We start from the raw sequence: 14650 nt of genomic DNA, 5'->3' as shown, positions 1-14650 counted from the left end.
TGTGTTGTTGCGACCTCTGACCCTGGCTGTGATGTGGAAGTCCTCGTGCTCCTTCAGGAGTTCCTGCGTGTGATGGATGCTGGAGCCGGTGGATGTGTGTGTAGACAGGTAAAACTCCCCGGTGTCATGAATCCACTCCAAAGCCTAGACACACACACACACATTCGTTTGACACTGTTACATATCAGTGTGTGTCCTCTCCCTCTGAATAAACCACACCGTTCCCATCAGGTTTCCAGATTTCTGTCTCTGGATGTGTTTGGTGTACCTGTTTGGCGCTGCGTTCAAACACCACGTACTGCTGACACTGGTCCAGTCGCCGCTTCCTCATGGTCCAGAAATGCAGAACTCTGTTTTCTCGCTGCAGCAGCTCGTTCAGGATGTCTGAACACAAAACAAACAGGAAGGATTTCAGTGGAGACGTTTTACTCTGCAACAGCCTAGTTAAATCAGAAAGATTTTAGAAGTAGCGTAAATTATTTCACTTTTTATACTTATCCACATGTGAATAATATGTAAATCAATTGCATTACTTTTACCGCAGTTTTTCCAATTAGGAACCCTGAGTCTTCATGAATAATTAACTTAACAAATCTCTCTTTGATTGTTTTGCAGCACAACCAGTTAAAAATGTCATCTTGCTTTAAGAAGCAAGATGACATTTTGCTTCTTGGAAATGGAAATTATTTTCCATTTCCTTTTTGATTTCAGACACTTTTCCTAAGCTATCACTGTATTAATAATTTAACTGGCTTTCTGTTTAAGCTGACTAAAACATCTTTGTATTTGAGCTTACACCAAAGTAAATAAATAAATACCAACACTGCATTCCAAAAGCCGGCAAATATGACCTATATCTGTCTTTTTCACAACAGTCTGAACAACTAAATGACTATCTTTTCACCCTCCCAAAAAAATCCGAATTATGCCCCTTCTTTCGTTCTGAATCAGAAATGTATACAATTGTTTTCAAGGCGTCTGCTGTCTGAATGGCCATGTTGCATTTTATCCAACTTTTACGTCATTCATGTGAGACATGCGTCATAATTCTGCGCCAGAAGAAGACAGATTGAACGTAATTAATGGCTGAGAATTATAATTCTGAAATTCTGAAAGACGTCTGTGTCACTGAACTGCATCACATCACAATCTCACCACTACTGGCTCCGACTTCGCATCCAAACAGATTTTTCCATAGAAGTCGATGCTCCACATGAGGCCATCGCCATTAGTTGTGTTTTCTTTTTATTAGCTTCCTTTGTCTTGTTATGATCTTGTGATGAGACTGTCAGCTTAATAAACTTTAAAATTTCTATTATTTACTATTATTTCTATAAACAGCCCACTGCTGTGTGACGATGTTCTGAGTCACTTTGGGGACGTAAATCATTCACACACAAGTCTCACTTCGGCCACATTATTTAATATTATGAACAACCAGGCCGAAAAAAACAAAACAAAAAAATCAAACAAAAGAAAAAAAATTCTGGAATTGAGCATCAAAACCTGCTGCGTGAATGCAGCCTCAGTAAATTATCCAGCACTTACTTTTAACCTGCTGTTCTGGCGCCTTGACGTGGCTCAGCATCCCCGGCATGTTGACGCTGTTTCTGTGCATGTACTTCAGGAAGACGTCTGCGTTTCTTCTGGCCAGAGTACAAGCCTGGCAGAAACACACAACGTCAGAGCAGAAGTGTGACCAAAGACTTGATTTGGTTTCATTTTCACATGATGTGTCGTACCTTGAGGAATGCCTCCTTCTGTTCCAGGTGCTTACTGATCATGGGGCTCACATGGTCGGTCTCACAGTTGGGTCCCAGTTTGTCAGCTCCTCCGCACCAGTCCTCCTCCCTCTTGTATTCCTGCTCCAGGCTCTCCAGCACGCTGCACACCTGAACACACAAAGTCAGTCACACAGAGCAGTGCTTTAAATGAACAGAAACAGCAGCTGGGCTTCATGTTTTAACATTTTATTTATACTTTTACAGTACCAGGTTTTTTATATAGGATACTGTTTTGTAGGTACAATGCAGGACTACTAAAGCAAAAAAAGAAGAAAAAAGAAAGATTAAAAAAATTATGAGAAAGAAATAGAAAAAGAGACAGAAAGAGAGAAACCAAAAAAGAAAAAGAGGAAAAGATACAAAGAGAGAAACAAAGAAAGTAAGAAAGAGAAACAAAGAGAGAGAAACAAAGTAGTAAAGGAAGAACAAAAGAAATTAAGAAAAAGGTAATACAGAAAGAAAAAGAATAAGACAAAAGACAAAGAAAGAGCGAAAGAAAAAATTTATTTTTTAGCAACACATTTATTTTTCAATTAATAAAAATTATGACATCAGTATTTTACACCCTTTAATACTGTTTATTAGCTAATTTGTTAGCTAATAAACAGTTGATGCTGTTATTAGCTTAGCTAATAAATTAGTAAATTAATAACACTGCAAATAAATTAGTTTACCAGTTAATTTATTAGCTAATAAACAGCTGTTTATGTTAATAAACATAAACTTGATGTTTACTGTTTTTAACCATCAAAGTCATTAAAACTTTTTGTGTCAACTTTTTCCCCTGCAATGTTGTTTATCTTATTTCTCTTACTAACATACATGAAAAGCTTTGCTTGTCCTATTAAAAAAATGCAACAATTTCTTCTTAGTAGAAATAAAAACAAAGAATGAAGTGTGATTGGGTCTTCTACCTGTTCAGATGTTTTGTAGAAAGCCACGGAGGCATTCACCAGCTTCAGTCGGTCCTCCATCTTCAGCATGAGCTGCTGCCAGTGGGAAGCCACGTTCTCTGCACAGTCTCTGATCAGGTCCATGTCGTAGTGGTTGGCCTGCAGCAGAGCCTCCGCCTTCTGCTGGACCTGCAGGGCGCTCTGGTGGGTCTTCTGCAGAGGGACAAGATGAAAAGAGGAGGTTTTAGTGAAATCCGAGCAGAAAACTGAAATAATGGGAATATCCAGCAGCGCTTTACCTCAATGGCGTGTTGGAACTGTTCGTGTTCCCGCTGCAGTTGCTCCGCCTCCTGCAGGGAGCTGGCCGTGATTAGACCGGCGTTAAGCATCGATTCACCGTTTCGAATCCAGCCCAGAACCTGAGGCGGCAAAAACGAAGCTTAACACTTCATTTGAATCTCCTTAAAACTCTGACGGCATGACGCAGGCGTGTGCGTGAGTCCGACCTGCTTGACTTCAGCCTGCAGGTGCCTCAGCTGGACGCACTGCTCCAGGTGCCGGCGGTGCTGCTCTGCTGCCAGGTCCAGCTCTCGCTGCTTCTCATGGAGGAACTCTAGCAAGTCCTGAACCCGCGTGGCCATATCCACGTCGCGATCACACAGTAACTCCACCCCTGCACAGAGACGGGACAGTCACATGAGCCTCGAATAGACATGAGAAGACCTGACTACCAGGAAACAGGTCACACTTGTAAAAAAGGCTTATAAAAACTCAAAACAAAAAGAAGTACAGTGAACCCTCGTTTCTCGCAGGGGTTGCGTTCCGAAAAGAACCCGTGATAGGCAAAATCCGTGAAGTAGTTACCTTTATTTTTTACAATTATTATACAGCATAATTAAATACTCTACATTGAAACCAAAGAACAAAACCTGTTTTCAGGCCCAAGCATTTTTTTAAAAAACAAATATAACGCTTTCTTACAAATAACTACAGTCAAATAATCATTTTAATCATCAATACAAAGTACAGTAGGACAAATTGTGACTCGCGTATTTCACTGTTCCTCTGACTGTGACGCTGCAGCCTGACTCCGCTCTCTAGTGGCTTTTTCTTCTGAAGCCTGTGGTGCAGGTGTGTTTTTTTGAAAGAAGAACATAGTTATTATCGGTAGCTGTTGTTGCTCTTTTTTCTTCTGGGCAAAAATATTTGCCAAAATTTGCCATGCTGTATTAGGTATATTTAAATGTCGTAACATTATTGGCACACAGGTAGAGAAGAAGCGCTGAGACTGTTTAGCCAATCAGGACGCAGCACACAATGCACTGTGAGAAAAAAAAACTGCACAAAAGACTCAGCGAAGCAGCGAGCCCGTGAAAGGTGAACCGCGTTATAGCGAGGGTTCACTGTATTCGTCAAATACTTGACATATACTTGCAAGTATTTGGCATGTAACAGTACATGCCAAATGTACTGTAATGGACAGACTTAGACTTAGACTGACTGTATTGTCATTTTGCATGCACAGGGTGTATACAGAACGAAATTTCGTTGCATACGGCTCAGGACAGTGTTTTGAGGTTCCAATGTTGTGAGGTTACTCCAGAATAAAAATAAAATACAGTATAAAATATGAATATAAAATATAAAGTGCAGGACTGACAGTAAAAAGGAAGTTACTTAGCTCTGTACATGTGCAAGGTATAAAGTGGAGACCAGATTTTAAGTGCAGTCCAGTTAAGAGTTCAGCAGTCTGATGGCAAGTGGGAAAAAACTGTTTCGGAACCTGGTGGACCTGCACCGGATGCTGCGGAACCTCTTTCCAGAGGGCAGCAGGGAGAACAGTCCATGGTGGGAGTGTGAGGGGTCACTGACGATGTTTCGGCCTCAGGACACGCAGCGCTGGGATGAAATGTCCTGAATGGAGGGAAGGGGGGCCCCGATGATCCTCTCTGCTGTCCGCACCACTCTCCTCACGTTCTTCCAGTCAGAGGCGCTGCAGCCTCCACACCACACAGAGAGGCAGCTGGTCAGAATGCTCTCTATGGTGCTTCTGTAGAACGTCTTGAGGATGGGCGGGGGCTGGTGTGCTCTTCTCATCCTCCGCAGGAAATACAAACGTTTCTGTGCCCTCTTGACCAGAGACGTGGTGTTCACAGTCCAGGTCAGGTCGTTAGTGATGTGCACCCCCAGGAATTTGGTGCTGCTGACCACCTCCACAGCCGAGCTGTTGAGCAGTGGAGCGTGGCTGGGCCGTTTCTTCCTGAAGTCGACGATCATCTCCTTCGTCTTGTCAACGTTCAGGATCAGGCTGTTGTCTCTGCACCAGTCCACCAGCTGCTCCACCTCCTCTCTGTAGTCCAGGTCGTTGTCGTCTCTGATGAGCCCCACCATCGTTGTGTCGTCCGCGAACTTCACGATGTGGTTGGTGGCGAACCTGGGGACGCAGTCGTGTGTCATCAGAGTGAACAGCAGAGGGCTCAGGACGCAGCCCTGAGGGGAGCCTGTGCTGAGGGTGATGACATCGGAGGTGTGTTGTCCGATCCGGACTGACTGAGGTCTGTCGGTGAGGAAGTCTAGCAGCCAGTTGCGCAGGGGGGTGCTGAAGCCCAGGTGTCCCAGTTTTCCTGCAGATGCTGTGGGATGATTGTGTTGAACGCTGAGCTGAAGTCCAGGAACAACATCCGCACATGAGTGTTCTTCTCCTCCAGGTGAGCCAGGCTCAGGTGTAGGGCGGAGGAGATAGCGTCCTCAGTGGAGCGGTTTTGGCGGTAGGCAAACTGGAACGGGTCGAATGTGGAGGGGAGTCTGGAGACGATGTGTTCTTTTACCAGCCTTTCAAAGCACTTCATCATGATGGGAGTCAGTGCCACAGGCCGGTAATCGTTGAAAGAGGTGACTTGAGGTTTCTTTGGCACCGGAATGATGGAGGCAGTTTTGAGACAGGCTGGCACTGTGGCTTGGTCCAGTGAGGTGTTAAAAATGTCTGTTAGGACACCAGCCAGCTGACCTGCGCATTCCCTGAACACCCGCCCAGGTATGTTGTCGGGGCCTGGGGCCTTCCATGGGTTGACTCTTTTCAGAGTCTTCAACACATCGGCTGTGTCCAGGCAGAGTGCCTCCTCTTCCTGGTGGGGAACAGTTTTCTTTGCCGGAGTACTGTTCAGTGCCTCGAACCTCCCAAAGAAGTTACTGAGTCCATTTAGAAAGTCAGCATCAATTTCACCCACTGGGGGGGGAGGATGGATTGTAATCTGTGATCGCCCGTATGCCTTGCCACATACTTCTGGTGTTGCTGGTGTCGTGGAAGAACTCCTGTATTTTTCGACTGTGGGTTCGCTTTGCTAATCTGATAGCACGGTTCAAGTTGGCTCTCGCTGTCCTCAGTGCCTCTTTGTCGCCAGACTTGAAGGCTGAGTTCCGTGCTTTTAGCATTTCCCGTACCTCCTTAGTCATCCAGGGTTTTTGGTTGGCCCGGGTGATAATGTTCTTAGTGATGCTGACATCCTCTGTGCACTTGTTGATGTAGGCTGACACAGTATTATGTCTGTAATGGACTGAATGTTCTGTTCGTTGTGTGGGAAATGTTTCTGGGTTTTTTTTTTGTTGAATCTTGACACACTAATGGAGCTATTATCAATCAGTTGCTGTGGCAACAGGCCTGTGTGTAGCACAGAAAGTGAGGATAAAACCTACAATGTACTTAAAACTCTGATCTAAGAAGGTCTGAAGATCAGAGAAGCTGTTAACTTGCTCTTTTTTACAACAGTTTTGAAGAAAATAAAATTGTCACAATTTAAGAAACCCCTGTTTTCTAACCAAGTCTTGTTATACCTTCATTTCACTGAAATGTTGTAGAAAACCAAAGAATAAGGAAATTATCTGAATAAAATCAACATAAAAATTTTATTTTTCAGAAATTCACATCTGTAGACCTGAAAATGATCAAAATTACTAATATTCTGTTTATATATTTTCTGTGTTCACTGCATGTTGCATAATGCAGCCTCTCCTTGCGAGCTGTCACACAGCACCTATTAGCATTTAGGTTCACAGGTGAGTTATTATGGTTGGTGAGTGGGTGCCTCTCATCACCAACTCTGAGTGAATCTGACCCGGGACACCTACACAAGAAAACTAATGGAGCCAACACAGAAATCTGTAGCAACACTGAGCTGAACATGAGCTGCAGCCTGCAGGATCCCTCAGCCTGATGATGAGGGGTGGCCAAACACTCAAACACACAATGTGAGACAGCAAATAAATGAGAAGGGAAAAGAACAAAAAAAACAAAACTTTACAGACACGTTTCAATGTAATGTGTGCAAAATCCTGTTCCCATCCCCCTGCTGGAGGGCAAAAACCTGTCCACAAGAAATGACGCGCTAAATCTTAAATGTGTGATATATAAAAGAAAAAGGGACGTAGTGCTTAGCTAATAATTGTCAACACAATGACAACTAGATAACAAGGTCCAATGATGTCACATTTCACAGGTCAGGAAAGAGTGTTAATTAAAACAAATAGAGGGGGAGAGGGAAGTAGGTCAGATATGCTAGCTTGACTTTGACAACCTTAACACGTAGATGTGTGTGGAATTTGGTTCGTTTCTGTTTAGTTAAAAAAAAATGAAGCTAACTCACATAACAACTCTGGCAGACCAGCAGAGCTGATGTTTAAACTAGCTAATCAGCCACAGCTATGTTCAAACCATCACTTACTAAGAATCGCAAAATAAATATCAAGCCTGAAGACATAATACTGTAACGGACTGAATCTTCTGTTTGTTGTGTGGGAAATGTTTCTGGGGTTTTCTTGTTGAATCTTGATACACTAATGGAGCTGTTATCAATCAGTTGCTGTGGCAACAGGCCTGTGTGTAGCACAGAAAGCGAAAAAAAAAGAGAATAGTTGTTTTGAGTCGTTCAGCGGTTTTTCTGCATTATTTTCCCTTTCCTGTGGCGCACTGCACTAAATTAATAATCTCTACATCTTCAGGTTTTACTTTGTTAACAGAATTGTTCTAATGAGACTTCTTTTTGCCCTCCAGTTTTGTGCGCATGAACGAAACTTCCTGATATAAATAATATCATGCAACATGTCTATAATCTAACAAAACTTGTCAATGGGTCAAAGACCTGAGATTCTTTACAGGTGTGTATGCAGGCAGGAGCTCACCAGACGCCTGGACTTCGTTGACGTACTGCAGCAGCTCCTGCCCCTGGTGGATGACGTCAAACGTCAGGTTGTTCATGGTCAGGGCCTTGTCGGCGTGGTGCTGGAGCCTCTGCTCGGCCATCGTCAAGTCCTCTGTGTCAAAGTCGCTCTTCTGACCCGTCAGCTCCTCATTCCACGACTCCAAGTCTGAGATGATCTAATGAAGGATTACAAAAGAGTTTCAAGACACTAAGAAAGAAAAATTTTCATCCCAACGTATTGCAAGTTAAACATATTTACAATGTTGTTGTTTTTTTTAAAAACTTGAATTAAATTTTTTTATATTTTTGTAGTTTTAGCTGTCATTCTTTCACCAAATGGCATTTTTTGTCTGTCTGCGCCGATTAAAGGTTAATCTATCACTAAGTTAAATGACAACTTTTTCAATAATCTATTAATCACGATTAATCGTTTCAGGCAAGCTGAGAAGTATTGGGATTTTAACTGCTAACTCCAAACACTACAATGCGCCCTTGTGACGTCATAAAATCAATCTCCAACTTTTAAAAAATGTATATTATTATTTACAGCACACAGTTTCACAATTTCTCCCTTACATCAATGGCGTCTCTCTCGAAGATGCGAAGCTGGAGGAAGAGATCCAGCTTGATCTTCCTCTCCTGGAAGAGCTCCTCCATCTGAGCCTGGGCCTCGTCCAGCTGCTGGAGGACGCTCTCGATGTGGTTGATGGAGCTATTGTGGGGCGTCTTGTTGCTGGAGATGGCAGAGTCCCTGGAAGAAAAAAACACTCGCAATTAAGCCATAATCTGCAGAGTGCAGCTCTGAGGAGCTATAAAAGATCCTGCGGGGCATCATGCCAGTCAGGGCGAGCTGCTCTGGAAAGTGCTGTGCTGGTATAAAATGCTGCGGCAGCGCTAGAATGGAAAAGAAGCTTTTTAAAAAAAAAGTCTAAAGCTATCTCTAATTTGCTAATCGGCTGTTTACTTGAAATATAAATCCACAAGTGGTTTCACAAAAAGGCTAATTATGATGAGGTGGTGTTGGTGGAGAACATGTTGTGCACTCCAACAGCTCAGTCCTACACGCAGAAAGTGTGTGAAGCTACAGTTGCCTCTCGGAGAGAGAAAGAGAGAGAGCGGCGCACAATTAGACACACGTTTATAAAAGTGGTCTTATGTAAGAACCCGCTGCAGAGCCAAGTCACCAGGGAGAGGGTGCCGAGCACAAAGAGAAAAGAGGGAGTGAGGAGAGGCACTGGAACATCCTCTGCATAAAAATAAAGCTGGACAGCCGCAACCACCTCTCTCACACCGCCTCTCATCATCGCCGCTTGCCGTTTTTGGGCTTAATGCACTTCATTAACGTCTTCTAGGGAGATTTCTCTTAGCATATATTTAGCTTTGTTGAGTGTTGACACGTTTATTTCAAATTACAAATCCACTTCTGCCTGAATTAGAGCTACGATGAAGAACACAAGCATCAAAGGCGACTGTTGGGTAAACAGTGTCTAAACTTTGCAGCCGAGGACAGTTTTAGACTCAGACCTGAACATTCAGAGACACATAAAGACAGTTATAAAGTCAGCCTTTTATCACCTGAACAGAAGAATATTTTCAAGATTAAAGGACTAATGTCTAACATGAGGAAAAATCTCAAGCATTAGGCCCGTCTGTCTGCACCTGAGCTGCTGGATGAGGTCCTCTCCCTCCTTGATGACGTTGACGGTGACCTGCAGCGTGGTCTGCTGCTGCTGGCCGAAGCGCTTAATCAGGTCCTGGACGGCCTCCACGGACTCGGCGTAGACGTCGTCCAGCAGCTCCTTCTGCAGTTCCTCCAGCCACGTCCACAGCTGGAGACGGACACAGACATCAGCTTAGGCAGCAGCTTTTTTCTCATTACAAACAATCCTATGTTTGGTTTTTAATATCCATGTAACCACACAGTAAATTGTAGTATTTATAAACGTAAAGCTGGATATCTATACACAAAACCGACCCTGCAGACATACCTACACTAAAATATTTATTTATATTTCTCTGACTAATTGGACTGAACATGTAATGTACTCCACACTTCGTTTCAACAGGAAATTTTTTTTGCCTCCCTCAGAGAGCTCTCATCTCATCGGTACACGCACACAGCCCACCATCCACTTCAGCGCTGTGTCACCGTCCCCTGCCCACCTCTTTGACGTGTGTGTGGAAGGCGACAGACATGTCCAGCAAGACTTTGCGCTGCTCCACGCGGCGGACAAAGTCTTGGATTCTGTCTTCGAGCTGGTGGGCGGCCTGGTAGATCTCCTCCGGGTCGCACTCTCCCGTCTGGGCCAGCTGCTCGGCCGCCTCCAGGAGCTTATCCGCATTGGTGTAAGTGTTCTATGGAGAGACAGGGACAAAGACAGAGAGGTGGGTTTTAACAAGGGGGCAGCGTGAAACGAGCAAAACGTCTGTTATGAAAGAGACGGAGGCGCTGAGGAGCAAAGTGAAAAACAGGATATGCAGATGATGATGATGATGATGAAGAGGAAGAGATGTTGAGACAACAAACAGAAACAGGAGGCAGAGTATCAAGAGGCTGATTTTACAGATTATTTTTTAAATTAAACTCATTGAGATTTTACATCTAAAGAAAGTAATTAAACTCTTTATATTTTTGTTTTAATAAAATTAGTAATTAGATTAATAATTAAGTTACTTCCTTCAAGTGTTTTGAGGCATTTTAACTGTCAGATGTCATGCTATGTAGCTTTTTATCTCTAGGTTTAATACAGTTTGCTTTTTTTTTTAAATAAAGGAAATCATCAGTTAAAATGTTTCTCAAAGTAATATGGTAGAAAGTTTTTATCATGTGGTTTAAAACTCTAAACTCGTGTTCAAGTTTAAATTTAAGGTCTCATCTGCAGTCTTATAGTTAAATATTGTAAATTGATGCAATTTGTTTATATTAGAATTTTCGTAACTTTACATTATATCTTAGTAGTTTTAAGCAAATTACTTTAAAGGAATAACAAATGTGTATGTATTTAGTCTGACATACAAGTTAGCTTCAATAGTAGCATCTTATTTAACTTAATGTTAAGTTAAAGAATATGTAAAATATATAAAATTTCATCTGTTCATGACATTTGTATAAATGTATTTTTGGTGTGTTCCATTGGGCTTCTTAACTTTCAATATTTATCTTTTTATTTTATTGTTAGTTCTATTTAAGATTTATACTAAATAACACTAAGTGTATGTTTAATATGCATCTTTTGAATTAATTTTGAAAGTGTTTCTAGAATTCCTGCATTTTTATGTTACTTTGTCCAAATGTTTAATTTTCTCCATTAAAAATTGTTATTCTCATTTCCTGACATTTTTTTATTAGTTTTGCACCCCTGGTGTAAGTGAACAACTGTCATCATAGTTTTACACATCATATTTGGCAAAAATTAAAACTTTAAATCTGGATTTTGCCCGGATTTCTTTTTTTCTGTAAAATGTATTTTTTTTTTTTTTTCATTTATTGGAAAACAATGTTCTGTATTTATGAAAAATTTATTATTTTATTCAAATCTAAAAGCTATCCATTTCTATCGTACCTGGAAAATCTTTGATTCTTTATAAAATCTAATTTTAAAATCTAAACGCTAAATGCAGCCTGATTTCTTAATGTTCAAACAACACAGATTGTTTTCCAAGCAATGGAAAAAGGAGAAAAATGTTTTTAGAAAATGTAACATGTTGTGCTTATGTCAGCAGTTCAATTTAACTCAATTCTTAGATTTTGTAGATTTTAGCATTTATAACTTTACCATTATGGCGGTCTACTCTGGGAGCATAAAACTGGAGAAAAATACTGAAAAAAAACTTTTATGTACTGTAATCCCTAATAAAACTTCAAATTTGAGTTCATTAAAGTTATTTATTCACATTATATGTAGGGATTTATATTTAATTTCATGTCAACCAAATGTAGAAAAACTCACAGAAGCCTGCTTTATATGTAAACAGGTTTCAATTTATTTCTAAAATAAAAGCAATAATAATAGTTGAGTAATATTCCTGGCTTGCAGACATTTAGATGTTTAAGGTGAACAGTTAGGGTTGCAATGCTTCTCTGTGTTAGTTATAATCCAGACACAGACCTGAGCCACTTCCTCGAAGTCCTCGTGGCGTTTCTGCAGCGCTCGGGCTCGGTGGAGGGACTTTCCCACCCCCGTGTGTTTGCTGAGGAAGGCCTCGCCGTGGTTTTCTATCCAGTCCAAAACCTGTGAGGAAAAAACACACCAGATTCACCCAGGAGCCGGGAGCGACTGAACAAGGGGCGACCACCAGGGGGCGCGCTGTGAAAGCGGAGCTGCTGAGTGTTGGAACTGTTAAGATGCTAAGTAAAGTCGTGTTCCTTAAAAAAAAAAAAACAGAAAAACTCGGAGCCTGCTACCAAAGGCTCTCCGTCCTGCATTCAGTCACGATGTGAATGGAGGAACACCATCTGCACGGACATATGACCCAGTTCGGTTACCGCAGCAACAGTTGCCATGTCAACACACTCGGAAGCAGCCACGGGGTTGGTTTGTTTCTTTTCTCTTTTTTTGTCAGGCAGGAACTGTATTATCATATTTGGACTCCGTGATGAAGGCATGCTCCCGACTGCAGCTGCAGATTCCAAATTTAGTCTTCCACTCACTAAATTGCCATATAATCCTTTTGCGATGTGTATTAAAAAAAAAAGAAGAAGAAGAAGAAGAAGAAGAAGGATGATGATGCTCCGAATGCATCATCCTGCGTGCATCGGTGTGTCGTACCTGTTGGACGTCCTGCTGAAAGACGCACAGCTGCAGGCGCTGGTGCAGGCGCACTTTGCGGTGCTGCCAGATGTTTTCCAGCTGCCTCTGGTGGTGCAGCACCTCGTGGATGATGTCCAGGACGTGGTGCACGGCCTTGGAGTAGTTGGCTGAAGCCGTTAGTGAGTCGGCGCTGCCCGGGGTCAAAGGTCGCTGCAGCTTGTCTAGCAGGGCTTTCCCGTCCTGACTCACCTGAATAAATGTTCGCACATTTTTACTCATGAGGAGAAGGCCGCTAAAAATCCACAACCCGAACAAAATCATTTTGTTGGGCATATTTATTACATATTTTAATAATTATTTATTTATCTTAAGGTTCACCCTATAAAGTATTTCTGCAAGAAGTAAATACTTCACATGTTTTATTTAGGGCATCATTATGTAAACAGTCCAACAATTCACATCCCTTTAACTTTCCCCAGATCCACTAAATTGGCTTCATTATAATGATCAACTCTCCCTGATAAGCAAAAGCATCCCCACAGCATAATGCTGCCAATACTATACTTTGATATGAGGATGGATGAAAATTAAATCTTTTCTAGTTAGACAATTTGTCGCACCAGATTTTGTTGAATACAAATTAACATTTTAATTAGTAATTTGTTTTGAGCCATCTATGTTTTAGAGGATAAAAAAAAAACCAAACCTATTTTTCTTCCACTTGGTATATCAAACTGAGCTCTACATTTATAACAAGAGCCAGACTGGGCTCAATTGAATACTTTATAAATGTTCAATTGAGCTGAAAGTTTATTTATATAGCGCCAAATCACAACAAATGTCTGGAGGAACTTTCCAAAAACAGAAAAAATAATTCTCCCAAGAATCACCAAACAGAATTACGTTATAGAACAGAGTTCAGTTCAGGTTCTTGTGTTTCATCCTAAAAACAGAATTAACCAAGAAAAAAAGGAGACTGGAAAAAAAAACTTCTGGATGTTCGGAATGGAGTACTATGTTTAGATATAGGTTTCGTTCTCTTTCTAATGGAGAACATTTCCACATTTAACAGCTGTGTTTCTTCAAATCGGTCTCAATTAAAAGTCAAACACAGTCCCGTACTCACAGCCGTCTTTGGTAAACAGGCTGCTACAATGTTTGAAGGTAAACAAAAACTGCGGACCGACATCCATCGACAAATCATTGTGACTTTTTCTGCCTTGCACGAGCCAAGCTCCAACATAAGAGAACATGTTTAAAAATGAAACCTGGCAGAAATAGCCACTAGCACTTTTTCCAAACGGAGCATCACATTTACACAGAACTAAATACCAGAATTTGTTTCAGAGTACGACTGAGGCAAACTTCAAGGGGGATACTATGTAGTGCCAGCTGACTGAACAGTGTACCTTCAGGCACATTTCTGCAGAGTGTTTTACCTCAGAGTAGGCAGCTGTGATGTGCTCATACAGGCCTTGGTGGTGGTGAATTGCATCTTCCAGGTCCTGCAGCTCGGAGGGCAAGTCCACCTCGCCGCATGCCTTGCACCACGAGTCCACATTACTCATGTACTGAAGCGAGAACACGCAGACACACACCGAGTCAGGCAGACATGCTAACAGGAGCTGCACTTTAGGAAGACTGGAAGTACAGAAGACGCGGCTTGTTTCTATTGTTACTAAGCTGAAACACGTAGAAGTTGAAAGTTTTAAGAGAGTTATTAGTCTAAGGTGGCTTCCTGCATGGACACATTTATAAAGACTGACATCATAAACAGAGGTTTTTAATGAAAGAAAGCTAAACTTTGGGGAATTTCAATACATTTCCACATATATAGAAGTTGAACTGGCCTGCATCGGGTAAAGTTTTCAATTGATGTGATTTTCTTGTGGATAAAAATAAGACAGAACACTGTAGTATTGCTTTAGCACCAAAACATACAGATTAAGAGAGCTGCGGTTTGAAGGTGGGAGTGAAACGATTGTTCGGAATAATCTTGATGAATCGGTTATTGAAATAATCGTCAA

The 14650-nt window shown here is 41.7% G+C and overlaps 1 protein-coding gene across 7 annotated transcripts in view; it reads right to left on the bottom strand.

Annotated features, from left to right (window-relative positions):
- LOC102222464 (triple functional domain protein) overlaps positions 1-14650 on the bottom strand; it is a 90981-nt gene that overhangs the window by 32180 nt on the left and 44151 nt on the right. For all 7 annotated transcript variants that reach the window (XM_023345164.1, XM_023345168.1, XM_023345165.1 and 4 more), the window contains 14 exons: positions 14063-14194; positions 12642-12872; positions 11982-12104; positions 10036-10227; positions 9532-9701; positions 8449-8623; positions 7853-8048; positions 3184-3350; positions 2977-3096; positions 2699-2890; positions 1743-1892; positions 1549-1663; positions 269-384; positions 22-144 (listed from right to left, as the gene is read on the bottom strand). In XM_023345164.1, the coding sequence (XP_023200932.1) occupies positions 22-144; positions 269-384; positions 1549-1663; positions 1743-1892; positions 2699-2890; positions 2977-3096; positions 3184-3350; positions 7853-8048; positions 8449-8623; positions 9532-9701; positions 10036-10227; positions 11982-12104; positions 12642-12872; positions 14063-14194 (2202 nt within the window). The remainder of the gene's footprint in view (positions 1-21; positions 145-268; positions 385-1548; positions 1664-1742; positions 1893-2698; positions 2891-2976; positions 3097-3183; positions 3351-7852; positions 8049-8448; positions 8624-9531; positions 9702-10035; positions 10228-11981; positions 12105-12641; positions 12873-14062; positions 14195-14650) is intronic.

The sequence above is a fragment of the Xiphophorus maculatus genome, chromosome 13 (genome assembly GCF_002775205.1).
Source record: "Xiphophorus maculatus strain JP 163 A chromosome 13, X_maculatus-5.0-male, whole genome shotgun sequence".
NCBI classification, from domain to species: Eukaryota; Metazoa; Chordata; class Actinopteri; order Cyprinodontiformes; family Poeciliidae; genus Xiphophorus; species Xiphophorus maculatus.
This window is presented reverse-complemented; position numbering and strand designations above follow the sequence as displayed.